The 20,874-nt window shown below is 32.8% G+C and overlaps 1 protein-coding gene across 1 annotated transcript in view; it reads left to right on the forward strand.

The window, feature by feature from the left end:
- Positions 1 to 20,874, forward strand: part of LOC142334663 (ATP-dependent translocase ABCB1-like) — a 119,632-nt gene that overhangs the window by 58,207 nt on the left and 40,551 nt on the right. The window contains exons 12-16 of the mRNA XM_075382876.1: positions 9,842 to 10,022; positions 11,660 to 11,802; positions 12,077 to 12,214; positions 17,298 to 17,477; positions 20,385 to 20,672. Coding sequence (XP_075238991.1) covers positions 9,842 to 10,022; positions 11,660 to 11,802; positions 12,077 to 12,214; positions 17,298 to 17,477; positions 20,385 to 20,672 — 930 coding nt within the window. The remainder of the gene's footprint in view (positions 1 to 9,841; positions 10,023 to 11,659; positions 11,803 to 12,076; positions 12,215 to 17,297; positions 17,478 to 20,384; positions 20,673 to 20,874) is intronic.

The raw sequence follows: 20,874 nt of genomic DNA on the forward strand, positions 1-20,874 counted from the left end.
ATCTTAGTAATCAACGGACCAATCAAAGACCATATGTAATTGTTAGTATCCTTTACCATATCATATACAATTCTTAGCAACCTCTGCTAGATCGTACCAAATAATGTCATGTCTTTTATGGAACTTAAAATATCTCAGTTCAATAAAGCTTTTGATCTCTGCAGCAAAAAAAAAAGTCTCATAAGAATTCACATTGATGCAACCCAAACACGGCAAGCGTACAAAAAATAGCAGTTGATTTCGGTCATACAACACATGGGCTCCTTTCAAGTTTTGAAGGACGTCCTTGAATGGTACTGAGTTTCTTTTTGCAAAAAAAATTGCTTCTGTGTTTGCGCAGTTTGATAGCGTGTTAATTCGCTATAAAAAGCAGACAAACTAAATATATAAAATTTGGCGAGACGACTAATGAGCGAAGAAACTTAACTAATTGATTCAAAAAGGAAAACCAAACTAAAACCTTTTGTAACAGCTAGAGAAAAATGAAGACCACTGTTTTCATCCCCAATACTTAAAAAGAAGCCGAGTATAATAGGATGCAAAACTTAATGTTTTAAAACGGAAATTGCTTTATTGTCGTTTATTAAATTGATTCTCTTTGCTTATTTGATTCTCAAATCAAGGCTAAAAAATACAATTTAGAACAGTATTGATGATTTTCAAAGTCTTTTTGTGGAAACCTCAACAACATTACCGTCCCGCAAAATGTCTCAGCAAGTTAAACCTATATAGTTTGAAATCTTGTGCTGTGAAGTCCACAATTGATCAAATTAGTCAAGCAAGTATGATTTATTATGTTTTTTTAGCTAATTGAATGAAAACTACTTACAGACTTGTCGACAAATAAAATAAAGGATAAAAAACATATTACGAATGAAAATAATTCCGATAAAATTACGATACGAGAGTAACTGCGATAAGAAAAACTTTTCTCTGGGACCGTCACCTAAACTGCTGTAAATCTCTTCTTGATTACGTCAATTCTAGCATTTTTGTTTTGATATTTTGGATCGAATTTTAAAACTTTGGTTTGATTTCAGTTCCGAAAAAAAAATCTTAAAAAACTGATGTAAATCTGTGTTGACAGAAGCTCAAGTTTTGTCTGAACTCCCAACTAGAAAAAACAGCGTCAATCACGAAAAGATTGTAAACTTTTATATAACCTAATTTTATCGATTTGTTCAGAGGTGAAGAACGGAAGATAATATGAATACATTAAATTTTTTTCAAAATATAAATACAGTCTGATTGAAGTCTGTGATCTGTTTTAACAATTTTAGTTATATTATGAAGAACTGCTCGGCAGCAAGATTATTCGAGTTCTGTTTGCGTTTTTAAGAGTTACTAAAATTCTTTTGCTATATTAAAACTTGAGCAAAATTTTTTTTTGATTTCAAATAAACAATCTTTATAACAAATGCGCAAAAGGTTTGCTTTTATCCTACCGCACTCTCAGTAAAATCTTAAAATCTCATTTAGCTGTGAAGAAGAAGAAATTTGGCGAAATTATTAATGGTCTACGTAATTTAAGTAAAAATTTTTTAATCTTCTTAAAGTAATTACAAAATTGCTCTTTTTTAATCAGGATTACGTCAAAATCAAGCCCCACTCTTGTTATAGATAACAAGTTTGGTGAAAGAGTAAGTTCTCAGCATGATAGGAGTCCTTTTTTGCATTGTGCTGATGGCGTTATGATTTCCTTTACAATGAGACAATACAACCTATGTGGAATCTTTTACCAACAGGATGGCGCTTTTTCTTCGAGAGTCTTTTCGTTTTTGCTCATTGTCATAGCTCAAGAAGTCCAAAATTTTGTGGTCTTGCAACAGTGTAGTGGATAGAAAAACAACAAAAAACAGCTGCCAGAATTACTCAGCGTTTCTTATTTTTTTTTTTTCATTTTCCCGTCAAATGGTTTACAGGTCAGTGTTCACTGAAACCTAGTGTTGGAGGAGTAATCTTTTCTTGTTCTCATCAAAAAATACCCTATAAAAATGCCCACTTTCTGCAAAATTGTTTTGAAGATAAAAGCCAAAAACTAAAATTGCCCTCATATATTTCAAGTTTTCCTATATATTGCGCCTAATACAAGCGTTCACAGATAACCAGACCAGTTTATAAGGGTAACAATTGCATTTTCGACAGATAAAAAAAAGCACATGATGGCTGGTAATTTGATAATTTGGGACATATAAGTATTTATCCTAACAGTAATGCATGTTAATACGCATTGGAATAATTGAATTAAAAGTCGATTTTATAGCGGTTTTCGTTTTAAAAAAATGTTATCAACACAATCCATTCTACGGCCTCATTTTAATGAATTAAATCCTCTTAGATCTATTTATTTCAGTTGAAAAATGGACTTTAATTGCGTAAAAAGCCAAATAAATGGGTTGAAAATTGAGCTACGCAAACTCCATTAAATCTATTTTTACAACAGTTTTCTCCACTCAGTGAAAATCGTTATTTCGTTTTGAGTTTAAATTAACAATTCACGTATTTTGAAAGTTTTAATTTAACATTTCAAGTCCATTAGTTTTTTCATCAGTTTCACTCCATCCGCACCTTCGCAACAGCACGTCTAGTACAAGAAGCGTAAAAATCTTTAAAACTTTCAAATAGTTTTAAGTTAGCAAAGTTTTTGAATTAAATAATGAACTATAACTGCATGGAAGATGTCAAAGATAAATTGGATGTGCTCATTCTTTGAAATTTGTTTTCGACTCTAAACATGGTATCAAATTAAATTTCAGCCAAACCGAAAAATTGAATTGAACACTAACTCACCGAACTGCAGAAGAACTATATAAACTCGAAAGCTTAGATTAAATGAAGTGTCGTATCTCACTGATATCCATCATTGCTTGCAGACAGACACTTATACATACACACATACACACATACACACATGCATACATACATATACAAACATACATACATACATACATACATATATACATACATACATACATACATACATACATACATACATACATACATACATACATATATACATACATACATACATACATACATACATACATACATACATACATACATACATACATACATACACACATACATACACACATAGATACATACATACATACATACATACATACATACATACATACATACATACATATATACATACATACGTACATACATACATACATACATACATACATACAGACATACATACATACATACATACATACATACATACATACATACATACATACATACATACATACATACATACATACATACATACATATATACATACATACATACATACATACATACATACATACATACATACATAGATACATACATACATTCATACATGCATAAATACATACACTTATGGCTAATATAGATTTTGTTTGGACTTATTTTTGACTCTTATTCGTCTATTTTTGCAGCATTTTCCGGCTAATATAGTCGTTTTTTGGACTTATATTCAACTAATTTTCAGCTAATATAGTCTTTCTACGGATCTATTTTCGACTGAATTTCAACTTTTTTTCAGCTAATATAGTCCTTTTGCGGACCTATTTTTGACTAATTTTTGACTATTTTTTGGCTATTATAGACGTTTTTCGACCTATTTGCGATTAATTTTTTAAGGTGTTGACTTACTGTTGATCTCGATTGGGTCTCAATTTGTTCTTGACTTGTACTCAATTATCAATTGGAAATTAAGTTTGTAAAGCCAAACAAATATAAGTTTATAGCCGACGTAAATTGAACTAACCGATTCTGCTCTTTTGGTCTCCATTGGGTCTCAATTTTGTCTTTATTTGGTCTCGATTTTGACCTGGAAAGAAAAAACTGTAGAGCGAAACAAACAAAAACTTATAGCCGATGTAAATTGAACTAACCGATTCTGCTCTTTTGGTCTCGATTGGGTCTGAATTTGGTCTCAATTTGATCTCGATTTGAAACTGGAAAGAAAAAAAGGGTAAAGCCAAAAAATGTAAATTTATTGCCCACATTTTGAATTGAATTTACAAACCTCTCTAAACGACGATATCAAGCTCGGTTATGTGTGTTTTAGCAGTTGTGTTTTTGCAAAGCTAAATTTTGCTCAATTCTGATGGGCTAAAAATTGGTCGCGAGAAAATAAGAAAACTCTGAAGTCGCTTTAAATCAGGTTTAAAGTTTGCTTGCTATCGTAGCTGCAAATTTCATTAAATATGCCCATATTTTGCCAAAGTGTAGTCTTTGCCTAAAAAAATCACCAAAAAATTGATTGCTTGCTCTAGTTTTACGACCCGGGAATTGAATTGCTTCCCTAAAAAAATTTGATTATTAAAGTTTCGTACATGTTCAAAGTTATCAATTGACCAGTCATTATATGTTCTTTATTATCTGTCAAAAATGCAATTGTTACTCATTTGAACTGTTTTCGTAAGCTCCGAAGGCCCCGAAAAAGAATTGGGCGCAATATTTAAGAAAACATCAAATAAAGGAGGGAAATTTTAGTTTTCAACTTTAATTTTCATTAAGTTTAGGCAGAAAGTCGGTATTTTTGAAAAGCATTGAGTCTCGATAAGTATTTTTTCTGATGCGCTCACTTTACAAAATTTGATTTCCAACGATAAAGGAAAAATGAAAAAAAATACATTTTTGGAATTTTTATTAAACTAAATTGTAAACGTTTTACCTTTCTTTATCTCTTATTCGTCTATTTATGCAGCATTTTCCGGCTAATACAGTCGTTTTTCGGCCTTATATTCAACCAATTTTCAGCTAATATAGTCTTTCTACGGATCTATTATCGACAGAATTTCAACTATTTTTCAGCTAATATAGTACTTTTGCCGACCTACTTTTGACTAATTTTCGATTATTTTTTGGCTAGTATAGTCGTTTTTTGGACCTATTTTTGACTATTTTCCGGCTAATATAGTCGTTTTGCAGACCAGTTTTTGACTATTTTCCGGCTAATATAGCCGTTTTTCGACCTATTTTCGATTAATTTTTTAAGGTGTTGACTTACTGTTGATCTCGATTGGGTCTGAATTTGTTCTTGATTTGGTCTCGATTATCACCTGGAAAGTAAGTTTGTAAAGCCAAACAAATATAAGTTTATAGCCGACGTAAATTGAACAAACTGATTCTGCTCTTTTGGTCTCGATTGGGTCTCAATTTCATCTTTATTTGGTCTCGTTTTTGACCTGGAAAGAAGAAACTGTAGAGCGAAACAAATATAAATTGATAGCCGATGTTAATTGAACTAATCGATTCTGCTCTTTTGGTCTCGATTTGGTCTGAATTTGGTCTCAATTTGATCTCGATTTGAAACTGGAAAGAAAAAAAATGGTAAAGCCAAAAAATGTAAATTTATAGCCAACATTTTGAATTGAATTCACAAACCTCTCTAAACGACGATATCAAGCGCGGTTATGTGTGATTTAGCAGTTGTGTTTTCGCAAAGCTAAATTTTGCTCAATTCTGATTGGCTAAAAATTGGTCGCGAGAAAAAAAGAAAACTCTGAAGTCGCTTTAAATCAGGTATAAAGTTTGCTTGCTATCGTAGCTGCAAGCTTCTTTAAATATACCCCATATTTTGGCAAAATGTAGTCTTAGCCTAAAAAAATCTCCATAAAATTGCGTGCTCTAATTTTACGACCCGGGAATTTAATTGCTTCCCTAAAAAAATTTGATTATTAAAGTATCGTACATGTTCAAAGTTATCAATTGACCAGTCATTATATGTTCTTTATTATCTGTCAAAAATGCAATCGTTACTCATTGGAACTAATTTCGTAACCTGTGAAGGCCCTTAGAAATAATTGGGCGCAATATTTAAGAAAAATCAAATAAAGGTGGGAAATTTTAGTTTTCAATTTTAATTTTCACTAAGATTAGGCAGAAAGTCGGTATTTTTGAAAATTATTGAGTCTCGATAAGTATTTTTTCTGATGCGCTCACTTTAAAAATTTTGATTTCCATTGATAAAGGAAAAATGAAAAAAATACATTTTTGGAATTTTTTTTAAACTAAATTGTAAACATTTTACCTTTCTTTATCTCTTATTCGTCTATTTTTGCAGCATTTTCCGGCTGATATAGTCGTTTTTCGGACTTATATTCAACCAATTTTCAGCTAATATAGTCTTTCTACGGATCTATTTTCGACTGAATTTCAACTATTTTTCAGCTAATATAGTACTCTTGCCGACCTGCTTTTGACTAATTTTCGACTATTTTTCGGCTAGTATAGTCGTTTTTTGGACCTATTTCTGACTATTTTCCGGCTAATATAGTCGTTTTGCAGACCAGTTTTTGACTATTTTTCGGCTAATATAGCCGTTTTTCGACCTATTTTTGATTAATTTTTTAAGGTGTTGACTTACTGTTGATCTCGATTGGGTCTGAATTTGTTCTTGATTTGGTCTCGATTATCACCTGGAAAGTAAGTTTGTAAAGCCAAACAAATATAAGTTTATAGCCGACGTAAATTGAACTAACCGATTTTGCTCTTTTGGTCTCGATTGGGTCTCAATTTCATCTTTATTTGGTCTCGATTTTGACCTGGAAAGAAAAAACTGTAGAGCGAAACAAACATAAATTGATAGCCGATGTTAATTGAACTAACCAATTCTGCTCTTTTGGTCTCGATTGGGTCTGAATTTGGTCTCAATTTGATCTCGATTTAAAACCGGAAAGAAAAAAATGGTAAAGCCAAAAAATGTAAATTTATAGCCAACATTTTGAATTGAATTTACAAACCTCTCTAAACGACGATATCAAGCGCGGTTATGTGTGTTTTAGCAGTTGTGTTTTCGCAAAGCTAAATTTTGCTCAATTCTGATTGGCTAAAAATTGGTCGCGAGAAAATAAGAAAATTCTGAAGTCACTTTAAATCAGGTATGAAGTTTGCTTGCTATCGTAGCTGCAAGCTTCTTTAAATATACCCCATATTTTGGCAAATTGTAGTCTTAGCCCAAAAAAATCTCCATAAAATCGATTGCTTGCTCTAGTTTTACGACCCGGGAATTTAATTGCTTCCCTAAAAAAATTTGATTATTAAAGTATCGTACATGTTCAAAGTTATCAATTGACCAGTCATTATATGTTCTTTATTATCTGTCAAAAATGCAATCGTTACTCATTGGAACTAATTTCGTAACCTGTGAAGGCCCTTAGAAATAATTGGGCGCAATATTTAAGAAAAATCAAATAAAGGTGGGAAATTTTAGTTTTCAACTTTAATTTTCACTAAGATTAGGCAGAAAGTCGGTATTTTTGAAAATTATTGAGTCTCGATAAGTATTTTTTCTGATGCGCTCACTTTAAAAATTTTGATTTCCATTGATAAAGGAAAAATGAAAAAAATACATTTTTGGAATTTTTTTTAAACTAAATTGTAAACATTTTACCTTTCTTTATCTCTTATTCGTCTATTTTTGCAGCATTTTCCGGCTGATATAGTCGTTTTTCGGACTTATATTCAACCAATTTTCAGCTAATATAGTCTTTCTACGGATCTATTTTCGACTGAATTTCAACTATTTTTCAGCTAATATAGTACTCTTGCCGACCTGCTTTTGACTAATTTTCGACTATTTTTCGGCTAGTATAGTCGTTTTTTGGACCTATTTCTGACTATTTTCCGGCTAATATAGTCGTTTTGCAGACCAGTTTTTGACTATTTTTCGGCTAATATAGCCGTTTTTCGACCTATTTTTGATTAATTTTTTAAGGTGTTGACTTACTGTTGATCTCGATTGGGTCTGAATTTGTTCTTGATTTGGTCTCGATTATCACCTGGAAAGTAAGTTTGTAAAGCCAAACAAATATAAGTTTATAGCCGACGTAAATTGAACTAACCGATTTTGCTCTTTTGGTCTCGATTGGGTCTCAATTTCATCTTTATTTGGTCTCGATTTTGACCTGGAAAGAAAAAACTGTAGAGCGAAACAAACATAAATTGATAGCCGATGTTAATTGAACTAACCAATTCTGCTCTTTTGGTCTCGATTGGGTCTGAATTTGGTCTCAATTTGATCTCGATTTAAAACCGGAAAGAAAAAAATGGTAAAGCCAAAAAATGTAAATTTATAGCCAACATTTTGAATTGAATTTACAAACCTCTCTAAACGACGATATCAAGCGCGGTTATGTGTGTTTTAGCAGTTGTGTTTTCGCAAAGCTAAATTTTGCTCAATTCTGATTGGCTAAAAATTGGTCGCGAGAAAATAAGAAAATTCTGAAGTCACTTTAAATCAGGTATGAAGTTTGCTTGCTATCGTAGCTGCAAGCTTCTTTAAATATACCCCATATTTTGGCAAATTGTAGTCTTAGCCCAAAAAAATCTCCATAAAATCGATTGCTTGCTCTAGTTTTACGACCCGGGAATTTAATTGCTTCCCTTAAAAAAATTTGATTATTAAAGTTTCGTACATGTTCAAAGTTATCAATTGACCAGTCATTATATGTTCTTTATTATCTGTCAAAAATGCAATCGTTACTCATTGGAACTAATTTCGTAACCTGTGAAGGCCCTTAAAAAGAATTGGGCGCAATATTTAAGAAAACATCAAATAAAGGTGGGAAATTTTAGTTTTCAACTTTAATTTTCTTTAAGTTTAGGCAGAAAGTCGGTATTTTTGAAAAGCATTGAGTCGCGATAAGTATTTTTTCTGATGTGCTCACTTTACAAAATTTGATTCCCAACGATAAAGAAAAAATGAAAAAAATATAATTTTGGAATTTTTATTAAACTAAATTGTAAACATTTTACCTTTCTTTATCTCTTATTCGTCTTTTTTTGCAGCATTTTCCGGCTAATATAGTCGTTTTTTGGATTTATATTCAACTAATTTTCAGGTAATATAGTCTTTCTACGGATCTATTTTCGACTGAATTTCAACTATTTATCAGCTAATATAGTCCTTTTGCCGACCTACTTTTGACTAATTTTCGACTATTTTTCGGCTAGTATAGTCGTTTTTTGAACCTATTTTTGACTATTTTACGGCTAATGTATTCGTTTTGCAGACCTATTTTTGATTAATTTTTTAAGGCGTTGACTTACTGTTGATCTCGATTGGGTCTCAATTTGTTCTTGATTTGGTCTCGATCATCACTTGGAAAGTAAGTTTGTAAAGCCAAACAAATATAAGTTTATAGCCGACGCAAATTGAACTAACCGATTCTGCTCTTTTGGTCTCGAATGGGTCTGAATTTGGTCTCAATTTATTCTCGATTTGAAACTGGAAAGAAAAAAATGGTAAAGCCAAAAAGTGTAAATTTATAGCCAACATTTTGAATTGAGTTTACAAACCTCTCTACACGACGAAATCAAGCGCGGTTATGTGTGTTTTAGCAGTTGTGTTTTTTTCAAATTATTATGTTTTTAGTGGTTTCTTTCGAGCTAAATTATCTGCATGGAAAATAGCGCCGCAAAACTTTCAGTGGCCCTTTCTGGGTTCATCCCAAATTCGGCTATGTTTTTAATTTGCTTCCTTGCACTCCAAAAATGTCTTGGTGATGCTAGTAGCCGTGTTGGTTTCAAATACGCCTCAACACAATCTGAAGGTTTTGGCTCTATACAAAATAACGATTGTGACATTTGAAGTAAGAAATCTGAACATGAAAAAACTCGTAACAATATGCCATCATAAAAAAAGACTTTAAGTCATAAAATTTCGAATAAATAAAGCACACCATGCATAACTTGGGTCGCACAAAGTTTGATCAGGAGTTTTTTCAATGTATTACAATTCCATCACTGGCCCAATGCAGAATATGGGTCATGCAATGTAGCAGATGTGACTTGGGTCACCAGCATGATAATGTTCAAATACTTTTGCTGCTCTTCTTAGGCTCGTGCTGGTCGGACGACTATAGTTGTCGCACATAGATTGTCCACAATAAAAGAGGCGGACAAGATAGTGGTGATGATGGGAGGGGAGATACGGGAAGTTGGCACGCATGAACAGCTACTGTCACTCAATGCAATCTACTCAGACCTCATCACTGCACAGAGCATCAAGACTAAAGGAGGTGAGTTACCCAGTAACTGACGTCAGAGAAGCGGTAACCCCGTAAAGTTTTTGAAAGGTCTCGCAAACATTCACACCTTAAATCTGCAAGCGATTCACTTCTTTAATACAGTATTGTTTCAAGACATATCAAATGCAAAACGTATCAGTAACGATCATATATGTTACTTATATTTGACTGCGCTCAAGTATTTTTTCTGGAGTTGCTCTGCTTTAGCTCTGGAGTCAAGGTATAATATGGGAGCCCGTCAAAGTCGAAAAACTTTTTTACTTCATTTTTCCTCTTGAGAAGAGGACAACTTGACAGATGCTACCTGAAAAATTGCGAGGCCAAAAATGAAGGGGGAAAACCTCCCAGCTTCCTCTTGACGATGTGATACAATGACGCATAATGTTTATAATGCGTTTTTTAAATATATATTTATAGGTATACGTTATATATATATATATATATATATATATATATATATATATATATATATAATATTAGCTAAATTTATATATATATATATATATATATATATATATATATATGGCGCATTATATATTATGTAAAAAGTAAATGTCTGAGAAAAAATCATAGGAACTAAACCAATTGAGGAACTAAACCAATGAAGAAAACCCTCTTGAAATCGTTCGCAATGAGAAGTGTAAGCGGTATATTGCGATCAACTCTACATAGAATGCTTTACATAGTTTTAGTCAGATTTTGCATTATCCGGGTCAAAGTAGCGACACTAAACATTGGTTAAACAGAAGTGAGAATTTCAGTGAATGCGTTAAATGGTTCTAAGATTTGCAAATTTGGTGCCGAATGTTAAATGGTGAAATTAAAATTCCGCAGCTAAACTGATAAAAATAGGAAAGCTTACAAAAATGGTTGCATGACCATTTACCCAATTCCATTTTACCCAATGTCATTTTAACCTACGCCATTTTACCCAACCTGCCATTTTACCCAATGCCATTCTACCCAATACCAACTTACCCCATGCTCTTTGATGTTTTCGTTCAATTATCCGATTACTAATTAGCAGTCGCTATTACAAGGTTGTTTTAAAACTTTTTTGTGGACAATATAATACCTTGTTTGGTTGTGACGGTTTGATATCAAGTCCCACGGGCCATTTAATTATATACTCGGCTAAGTGATCGTTCTGGTAAATTTAGCAATAGGATGAATTGGGTAAGTTGGCATTGGGTAAATGGTTTTGGGTAAAAACGACAGGTTGGGTAAAATGCCATCGGTTAAAATGGAAATGTGTTAATTGTCCTGACACCTACAAAAATATTTTTCACAATTTTGTAGAATGAATCTGATTTAAATACAAAAAGAATTGCAAATACTAAAGAGAAAAAAAGCAAACTGTTTTCACCGCCATTCTCCCCAAATCTCAAATTATTTTGCTGCAAAAGCTCGACCCTGGTGTCCAATAAGTGCTGATAAGACAACTTTGTCAGAAATTTGTCAGATATTTATATATGAACGCTTCACAATCAGTGGGATCTGTAAAGTCATTGACGAGGAAATGATCAGGAATCTTGATTTACGACCTCCATATCATAGATTTCAATGCTGCCATCTTATAGATCATCAAAAACGGTGTTAATTTCAATAGCTAATGGTTTTTATTTCAGATGATGAAAATTCTAAAACCAAAAATGATACTTCAAATGAGGAAGAAAATTCTTCTGCTGGTGGTGGTCAAGGAGAATCAACGGCTGTCAAATTCAGTTCAAAACAAGATAATGTCAACATAGAAGCTGCTATCAACCCTGCTGTAAATAGTTTTTGTTCCTCTAAATTCTTTTTGACTGCTGACCTATAAATGTACCCAATTAAAAACCTGAAACACGGAAATCTTAAACTTCTCAAACCCATATTTTCAGGATAATTGGTTCAGGATGTTGTTACGTTTTTTATTTGCAATTAAGGATTTGAAAACAATATCAGATGTGATCGATTTTTTGCAACTCCGATAAATTACGTGTGAGTACCTGCATCTGTGTGTACCTGCAAACGTATGGTTTCATCATTTTCTGTATTTACAATAGGGAGAATTGCCTGGCTTTCTCTCAATTCTGAAGTTGAACAAGCCAGAGGTCATCTTCATCATGATAGCTTGTGTCTTCGCCAGCATAGGCCAGGCCACCATGCCAATGTTTGCCATCTTCTTCGCCGAAATCATGAAGGTAGGCAACCCTCTGAGCGTAAAATTTTAATGATTAGTTTTAAAGAGTTGGGAAAAAATCAAGAAGCGAAGAAATTTTGGATTGATTTATTTCAATTATTTTGCGTTTTTCTTAGATAAACAAAAGCTTCAGAAATTATGCAATATATACAAATGTATGTTATTATACATTTTGTCCATTTATCAAAAAATTGTAAGCAGTGGAACAAATAGACACATTTATCCACAAAATAAAGGCCTCTATTTAGTTCGCGGACTTCAGAAGCAAAAAATAGTAAATATTCTCATCTTTATTTTTAAAAGGCTTCTGTTTTAACGAAATGTTGATTGCCCGAAAAAAAAATTACTTGGTTTCTCCAAACCAGGGCTTAAATTACCCAAAATTGGTGCACTTAAAGTCCAATTTAAACAAAATCATTTTTAAAAACAAAATTTTTGATCGAATAATAGAGAATTGACTGATCCGGTTATTTTTTCTGCTATTGGTGAAAACTGACAATTTGAAATGTTACGGTCAAATTATTGAGGGTTCTTACTTCTCTAATTGAGCATTGGCGATTCTGACAAAGGATATATTTTTTGATCAATGGGATGATTTTTTTAGTTTTTAATTGTTACCAGTTAACAGTTTTTTTCCGTGAAAATAGAAAGCACTGATCAGTTTGTAGTAATTGGTATTCGTTTTTTTATTGATTCTTTCAAAGCAGTAAATTAAAATAATTAGTTATGGCAAGTTGTTAGTTTTTTCAATAAGTAATGGTAATTTGTGAGCAAATACACAATTTTGACATTTTTTTTGCCTTAGTAGTTTCATTTGACCAATGAATTTCAAAAAAAAATTGAAAAAAATTGTTCGTTCATTTTTGTTACAATATGACGATCAACTCTCCAAATTCAGAAAACTTTAAAATAAATATTTGTTAGTCGTATTTAATCCAACGTGCAACGAAAAAAATTCCATAACTCGAGAAGATTATCACTAACAATTCCGATTTCCTAAAATTTTGGTGAAAGATCTATATGACAACTTATACATCGATTAAAAGTTGCCCTGACCTTGAAATTAATTGGAAACGCTAGTGTTCAAGATCTGGTGCCACATTTTAAGAGACCAAACTTCTGCTCAATGAACTTTATAATCGTATTTGATCGGATGTCACCTTTTTTGTTAATTGGGAAATAATGAAACTGACAACTTAATGTGGTCATATGCTTTGAATAAAAAAAACAAATGGGAGTTTTTTTCTGATTCTTTCTGACCCAAGTTATTTTTGGCATGTCTCAATTACAAATGTCATTGAGCAAAATTTTTCAACTTCGAAACGCTTCAAGTGATCTGGTTTCTATAAAAACACAGTAGCCTAAACCATTATATTTTGAAATCTACATATTACGAAGCCTTTTATATTGGATTCGAAAACATTAGGTAGCAATGGAAAATAAATTTTTTCAAGTGATTTTGTGGTTACTGGTGGGTGCTACAAATATTGGTCTGTTGGTGACAAAAAAGTTTATTAATTGGTTAAATAGAATGATTGGGTAATCCTTTCTCTGCAAAATTTTTTCAGATTTATTAGTTGTGTAAAATAATATAACAGAAATTTTAAACTTTTTTTGATGTGAAGCTAATATATTGATGTGAAGCAAAATTTGATTGCATAAGATTTGATAAGCAATGGGTGTTTTGACCCTAAACGAATCCTGCTGCCCTCCCGGGGGGGGGGGGCGTGAAAAACTCTTTCAAATTTCTGAAGGCTCTTTGCTATCTTTCGAAAGTAAAATTCACATGAAATTTAGTAACCAAGTTTTCTGGGCACTTCAAAACGTAGCTTTGTAAAAATTTTTAATAATCCCATTTATTTAAAATTCACCATGCCTGCTGCAAAATAATTGTGAAAAAAAAACAAAAAGTCACGAGATTTAATTGCAATAATTTGTACATATTTGATTACATTAAAAATTGTAAGTATCTAGGCCATGGGTAGTTAATAACGCTAATTGTGAACTCAAATAAATTATGTTTGGATTTTAAAGGCTTTAATGGTGGGTTTTAATTACAAAGCGCGTGGAATATAAATACTTTAAATCTTCTAAATAAAATTAAGCCGAGAGCGTGAAATCTATTGAGAAGGTTCTGTAAGTACTTTTAAATTTTTTTAGAACTTTGCATAATTTTTTCTCTTTTATGTGTTTCAAAAACCGGCAAATAAATTTAATGTAAGCAGGGTATAATGAACAGGGTATAATAAAAAGTATATGTATAAAGATTGGTTGTGAGATTCATTTACAAATGAATGCAATTTCGCACTATAAAACTATGGTCAAATAACTCCTAATGAGGGGGATTTTATCAAGTAAGAACTAAGTTTTTGTGTAAGATGTGGCTGATGTCTTCTCTGATCTTTTTTCAAGACGCATCTCGTCGCAAATGTTTTAGAAGACAATTCCTAATAAATTTTATATTATGTACATTATTCAATACCGATTAATTCGGGCTCGTGCTTTGATCTTTCTGGTTGCAAGTTAAACATCTTGGTTGCATTTTCCCCTCATATACCAGTTGTGGATTTCACCAGATGCACGGGAGAAATCAACTGGAAAAAGAAGAAATATTTTGCAAGAACATCAGCGCTTGAATAAAGTCTACAAAAAACTTCAGTAAAAAATCTCCAATATTTGACATTCAAATTTTTCAAACTATTGCTTCCATTTATTTTTTTTTTACCTTGAACTGTTTATTTTTATTAAAATCAAAAACTGGCGTGTTCAGTGTGCACTGAAAGCAGAACACCATACCTGGCTAATAATTGAAGAACAAAACCATTTTTGGTCATGTACCTGATACTAGTTCCCCAACTGTCAAATAATCAGAATTGTCAAAACTCCCGACAGAATTGACACGATTTAAGTAATTTCCGAGCGGCTATTTCACATATTAGCAATTACTTACCGTGATATTTGAGAATTTTCCCTCTGGGACTTTGATTAAACAAATTGAAATTCTCGGGTGGCGTTAGCTGCAAAATCACACCAAATAACTTTGGAAACGAGACAAGTTTAAGTATCTCGTTGAGCCCTAATGCGATAAGCGATGCATTTCAATTTTTCACTTCTTGTTTTTCAACAAACATTTTTCTTTTCTCGTATAAGATATCGCGCTTACAAGAGAGTAAAAATTGCTGACGTGTAGGTATGAGGCCGCATATTATAGCTCCAGATGTTTATTGCAGCATTTATAGCACATTTTATCACATTCCACAAAATAAAACAAATTATAATAACATCAAATTAAAAAACTCCTAATTAAGAAGAACAGTAGCTTATTTTTGTGTAATTGAATGAGATCTCTGTTACTATTTAAGCCTTCTGATCAAAATGCCCGCAAAAACACTTTAGTATGGCCTTTTATTTGTGAACAGAGTGGTCGTTGTTTTTACTACTTATTTTGGCTCTAGAAACAATGTATTTGTGTCAAATTTTATGGTCGTTTCGTTTCTTTTCTTCTATTATTTCTTGTATAGAATTCCTCATGGTGTTGAGGTAAACATATGCTTTCTGCTATCAGCAATCTCTTATTTTACATAGTTTTTCTATTGAAAACAGATGTGTCATCCAAACGATCCATGTAAATTACGATAAACGACTATAAACTCTTGAAAATTATTTTATATTTTTGTTTAAGTTAGACAAAAAAACAAAGATGATTGTTCTTAATAAATAAACTTTATAAAATACTAAAAAAGTAAACAACACTGGCAGAATACGCCATTGTAGGACAATTTTGGGACAACAACATAAACATATGAAAAGGAGATCTTTATTAAAAATTGTTTTATTTATGGATTTCTTGGCAATCATATCAAAGTCCATTGTAACAAAATGCTAAAAGTGACAATCTTATAGGTATGAGGCCGCATATTATAGCTCCAGATGTTTATTGCAGCATTTATAGCACATTTTATCACACTCCGCGAATTAAAACAAATTATAATAACATCAATTTAAAAAAAATCCTAATTAGGAAGAACAGTAGCTTATTTTTGTGTAATTGAATGAGATCTCCGTTACTAATTAAACCTTCTGATCAAAATGCCCGCAAAAACACTTTAGTATGGCCTTTTATTTGTGAAAAGAGTGGTCGATATTTTTACTACTGATTTTGGCTCTAGAAACAATGTATTTGTGCCAAATTTTAAAGTAGTTTCGTATCTTTTCTTCTATTATTTTTTTTTTGAGAACTCCAAATATTGCTGAGGTAAACATATGCCTTCTTCTACCAAAAATGTGTTACGTACTGCCAGTTTTCAAGTTTTTTAGACACTCCTTAGGAAATCTGAAAAGTCATGGATTTCTTGGCAACCATATGCAAGACCATAAAAATTTATGGTCTTGGATATGGTTTGCAAGAAATAAAAATTCGAACTAACCTAATTTGCTTTTTTGGAACGCTTAATGTAGTCAGAAGATGTTAATTAAGCTGTTCTCTGTAATTTTTTTGTATTTTTTGACTTTGACTTTTATGGTCTTATATGGCACCATAAATGTGTATGGTCTTGGATATGGTTTGCAAGAAATAAAAAATCGAACTAACCTAATTTGCTTTTTTGGAACGCTTAATGTAGTCAGAAGATGTTAATTAAGCTGTTCTCTGTAATTTTTTTGTATTTTTTGACTTTGACTTTTATGGTCTTTTATGGCACCATAAATGTGTATGGTCTTGGATATGGTTCCCAAGACAGCCTGAACTTCAATTTTTTTTCAAGCGTCTTGATGAGTTTTTCTCCACTCAGAGTACATTATATGGGTGTTTTAAGAGCTTTTTGAGCAATGTTGATTTTTTTTGCATGGTCATCTATATGGTTGCCAAGTTACCATAAACTCCATATATGGCTTGGATATGGTTGCCAAGAAAGGTTTATGGTGGTCAACCCGGGAGAGCTGATGCAGATGAATGCGGTGATCATTAATCAAATTAAAAATGAATCATGATAATTACAAATTTTATGCAGTTAGTTTTTCCTCAGTAAACTCTTGTAAACAGTCTTATAAATCTCAATATGAGACCCATTTGTCACAATTTACAGGTGTTTGTTCTCTCAATAGACAAGATGCAGAAGGAAGCCAACTTCTGGTCGATGATGTTTGTGATGCTGGGTTTGATAATCGGCATCTCACTCCTCGTAGAATCCTGGGCCCTCGGAGAGTCCGGGTCCCGCCTCACCGAGAGACTGCGTTCCAAGTCATTCAAATCCATGCTCAGACAGGTATGTGTTTGAAACATTTTATACTAATGACAGGTATGCTGTAAAATCGGACGGTTAAGTTGCAAGATCTTGCAAAATCATGCGCAATCTTTCAATAATTTTACAAGATCGTGAAAAATATCCGTCCGATTAAGACTGGGAGTTTTCAAATTTTGAATGCATTCTTCATATTCATTTTTGCAACGTAGTTTTCATTTAGAAGAAAATTTTGTTATCATGTCAGCAATCTGTCAGTTTCCCAGACCGTAACTCAATATTGACTGACTTCATTATTCTCATAACTAGCCAGCGCACCTACTTTCAATTAATAATTGATATTGCGCTAATTTGGGGAATTTTTAGACAGAAGACAAATAAATCTTAGTAATAGCGATAACTGGGGCTAGTATTGGCCTCCTCTCGCTTTTTTCAAATATATTGAATTGTTTTGGGCGCTGTCATTTTTTATGACTCGAAGAAGGTGATCTGTTTTAATAGTTCGGTGCCTTCTATATTAGAGGATGTGTCTATATTAGATAAATTATGGTAGTTTTTGTTTATGCATTGTTCTGAGAGAGAGAGCGAGAAAGTTAGTAGTAAAAAAATTTTTGACAAATTAATTTGATCACGCGCGGCTTTTTCAGAGCAGTTTTTTAGGCTTAACTTAACCTTTTTGGCTAATGGTGTTTGCGTTAATCAACTATGCTGAAATTGGTGTTCGGAGGCCTTTTTGATCATCTGATTTACAAAATTATACTTTTATGCTCAATTTTAAGCTATTTTTGCCATTTTCCCTCTTGGATTCTTTTCAGTAGTTTTGTAATGTTATTTCATCTTTTTAAAGCATCTGGGGAGTAGTTTGGTTGATCTGAGTTAATTTGGTTCTATATTTGGTCATTCGATATAACAGCTTGTAATTTTGTGTTGCTTTTGTTAAAAAATATTGTGTAATTTTAATCAAATTAATCCTTTTTTCGTCTCTTTTAATTTTCTGTCTATTTCTTCTGCACTTAACTTTTGGCGATAGCTTTTATTGTTTACTATTTAACTTGAAGCTATTATACGGGTATTACTAATAAAATTGGACAGTTCAAGGTTTCATAGCTCGAAATTTTTACTGAAAAAAGTTGCAAACATTTGTAATTTCTCTCCGATTTGTCTTCAATTTGTGTGTTTAATTAGCAGGCTCTTTTTTATTGAGCGGTTGTCTACGGTTTAAAAGAATATGCACTTTCAGTTGACTCCCGAGTCTTCCAGCTATATTTTTTCAGGAACTTTCTTTTCGATTTTTTAAGTCGAAATAACGTGATGATTCTGGTCACGCTGAAATAGGAAGTTGAGCAAAAAAATCCAGTGGTTTCCATACGTTAAATTTTTTTTGCTCATATTTTAAATTAGAAGTAGAAAATGGTGAACAAAATTCGCTTCCTTGTTAGTGGTTTTTTTCACATTCGGCATTTTGACAGCGTTTTTGACTGTTTTTTGGTTTTTTATCTTATTTTTCTGACTGAACGGTTTTCCCAATCCGTTCATAGTTCATTCTAGCTCTTGTTGTTTTTTAGTCATGGCAAATTGTCTTGCTATTGTTTTTTTTTCGTCTTCAATCTTTTGTTAGAACCATTTGACATCAGAATCACTCCAAATTTTCTTTTGATCCTCTGGCAATGCAATGCAACTCGATTGACCGGGTAACGTCATTTTCCTCACTTAATTGAGAGACTTTTTTTGTTCAGTCGTGTGATTAAGCGCTTGGTCACACGTGGTTTACCTCACTGTAAAAATGACTTGATAACACTCAATTTTACTTTCTTTTGTTTATTTAAATGAAATAATGCCAAAGGAGTGGGTGTTGCTCTATTCAAAAGTTTTTTAAGAGCAGTTACAAAAGCAGCAAGTTATACAGACTCCGAACCAAAATCTAACGCATCAGCATTTAATGAAACAAAGAAATTTCTTTTTGGTCTGTTTTTTCAACTTGAGACTGCAGATTTTTTTTGAGACTGCAGATCTACGAATCTATCGGTGCTTTTCTCTGGCAAACTTCAGCTATGGAAATTACCAATTGGCACAATAGTTTCTCTGTTGCAATATCCCACAGTGTAAGGCTCGTTTTACAGGTATCAGGATACGTTTTGTTGAACTACAGATGTATAATCGATCAAACATGCCATTTTATGTGGTAGGGGCGCTGGCTGGTAATGCTTTGTTCAAATATGAGAGAAAGGTGATAAACATGATTATCTTTGCAAAAATTAGGTGAATGCGTTGGTCAAAAAGTACAGCAAAATAGATTTAAAAAATGCATTGTAATGCTATGTGAATTCCATCAACTTCATTTGCAAATATTTAAATTTCGCTAACTTTTTTGACAATTGCCAGCAATCGTAAACTGGCTACACATGATGACCACTCACCTCAATAACATTTATGAAAGGATTGCAGTTCTCGGAGACGTCTGGAAATATTTTTTTGAAGTTGCAATCAAGCAGATGTTGCCATCGGTATTATTTTTGTTAATCAATTGCCCTGTCATTATGGTTTTTGCTCTATCTTTATGCCCAGTGACACCCATTGTAGCAGTTCACTGTTATCCTCAGAACTTGGTGAAAAACAGTCAAGATAACCGCAAATAAAAAGCATCTGAGCAAATCTTTTTTAAAAAAGGTGCCGCTTTCGCACTATTCACTTCATCGCAAGTCATAAAACATTTTCCGTTCAAACTTTGACCCACAAAGCCTTATTTCACACGCTGTTTGATAAGATTTTCGAGCGCGGAATCAACCTCCTGTTTCGATCATAATACCTCCTCCAATGTTGCAAATTATTTAGTGACCACGAACCCTCAGGTTGGCCGCAAAAATGCCGTCGACACTTCAACCTGGGATTAAGAACGTCTGATCAAAAATTAGTCATTTTTGCCTGTTTCAGGACATGTCTTATTTTGACGACGAGAAAAACTATGTGGGTGTATTGACCACTCGGCTGGCAAAAGAAACCTCTCTGGTGCAGGGTGCGACCGGAATCCGGGTCAAAGCGGCGCTGGAGGCAGTCGTTGGTCTATCAATTGGTTTGGGTATTGCTCTAGTGTTTGGATGGCAACTGGCTCTACTTTTGCTGGCTGCTTTTCCTCTCATCGGCATTGCAGGTGGCATGCAGGCCAAATTTGCTCAGGGGTTCAGTGTTAAAGAGTCCGAAGACGCAGAACAAGGTGGAAAGGTAAGATTTGAGAGAAGAAATTACCAAAAACGGGTTTTTATAATAGATGAATTGGAGGCACAACTGAAGTTTAATGGTGAATTATTGAAGATGAACTGCCTACTTAGCTGATGTAAGCTAACCATAACTCAAAGGACAAGAAGTATAAAGTAAACCGGAAAAAGTAAATTCTTTTCTTTGAAATACAAAAATACAAAAATAT

This window comes from Convolutriloba macropyga, chromosome 2 (assembly GCF_964194025.1).
Source record: "Convolutriloba macropyga chromosome 2, txConMacr16.3, whole genome shotgun sequence".
Lineage (NCBI taxonomy): Eukaryota > Metazoa > Xenacoelomorpha > Acoela > Convolutidae > Convolutriloba > Convolutriloba macropyga.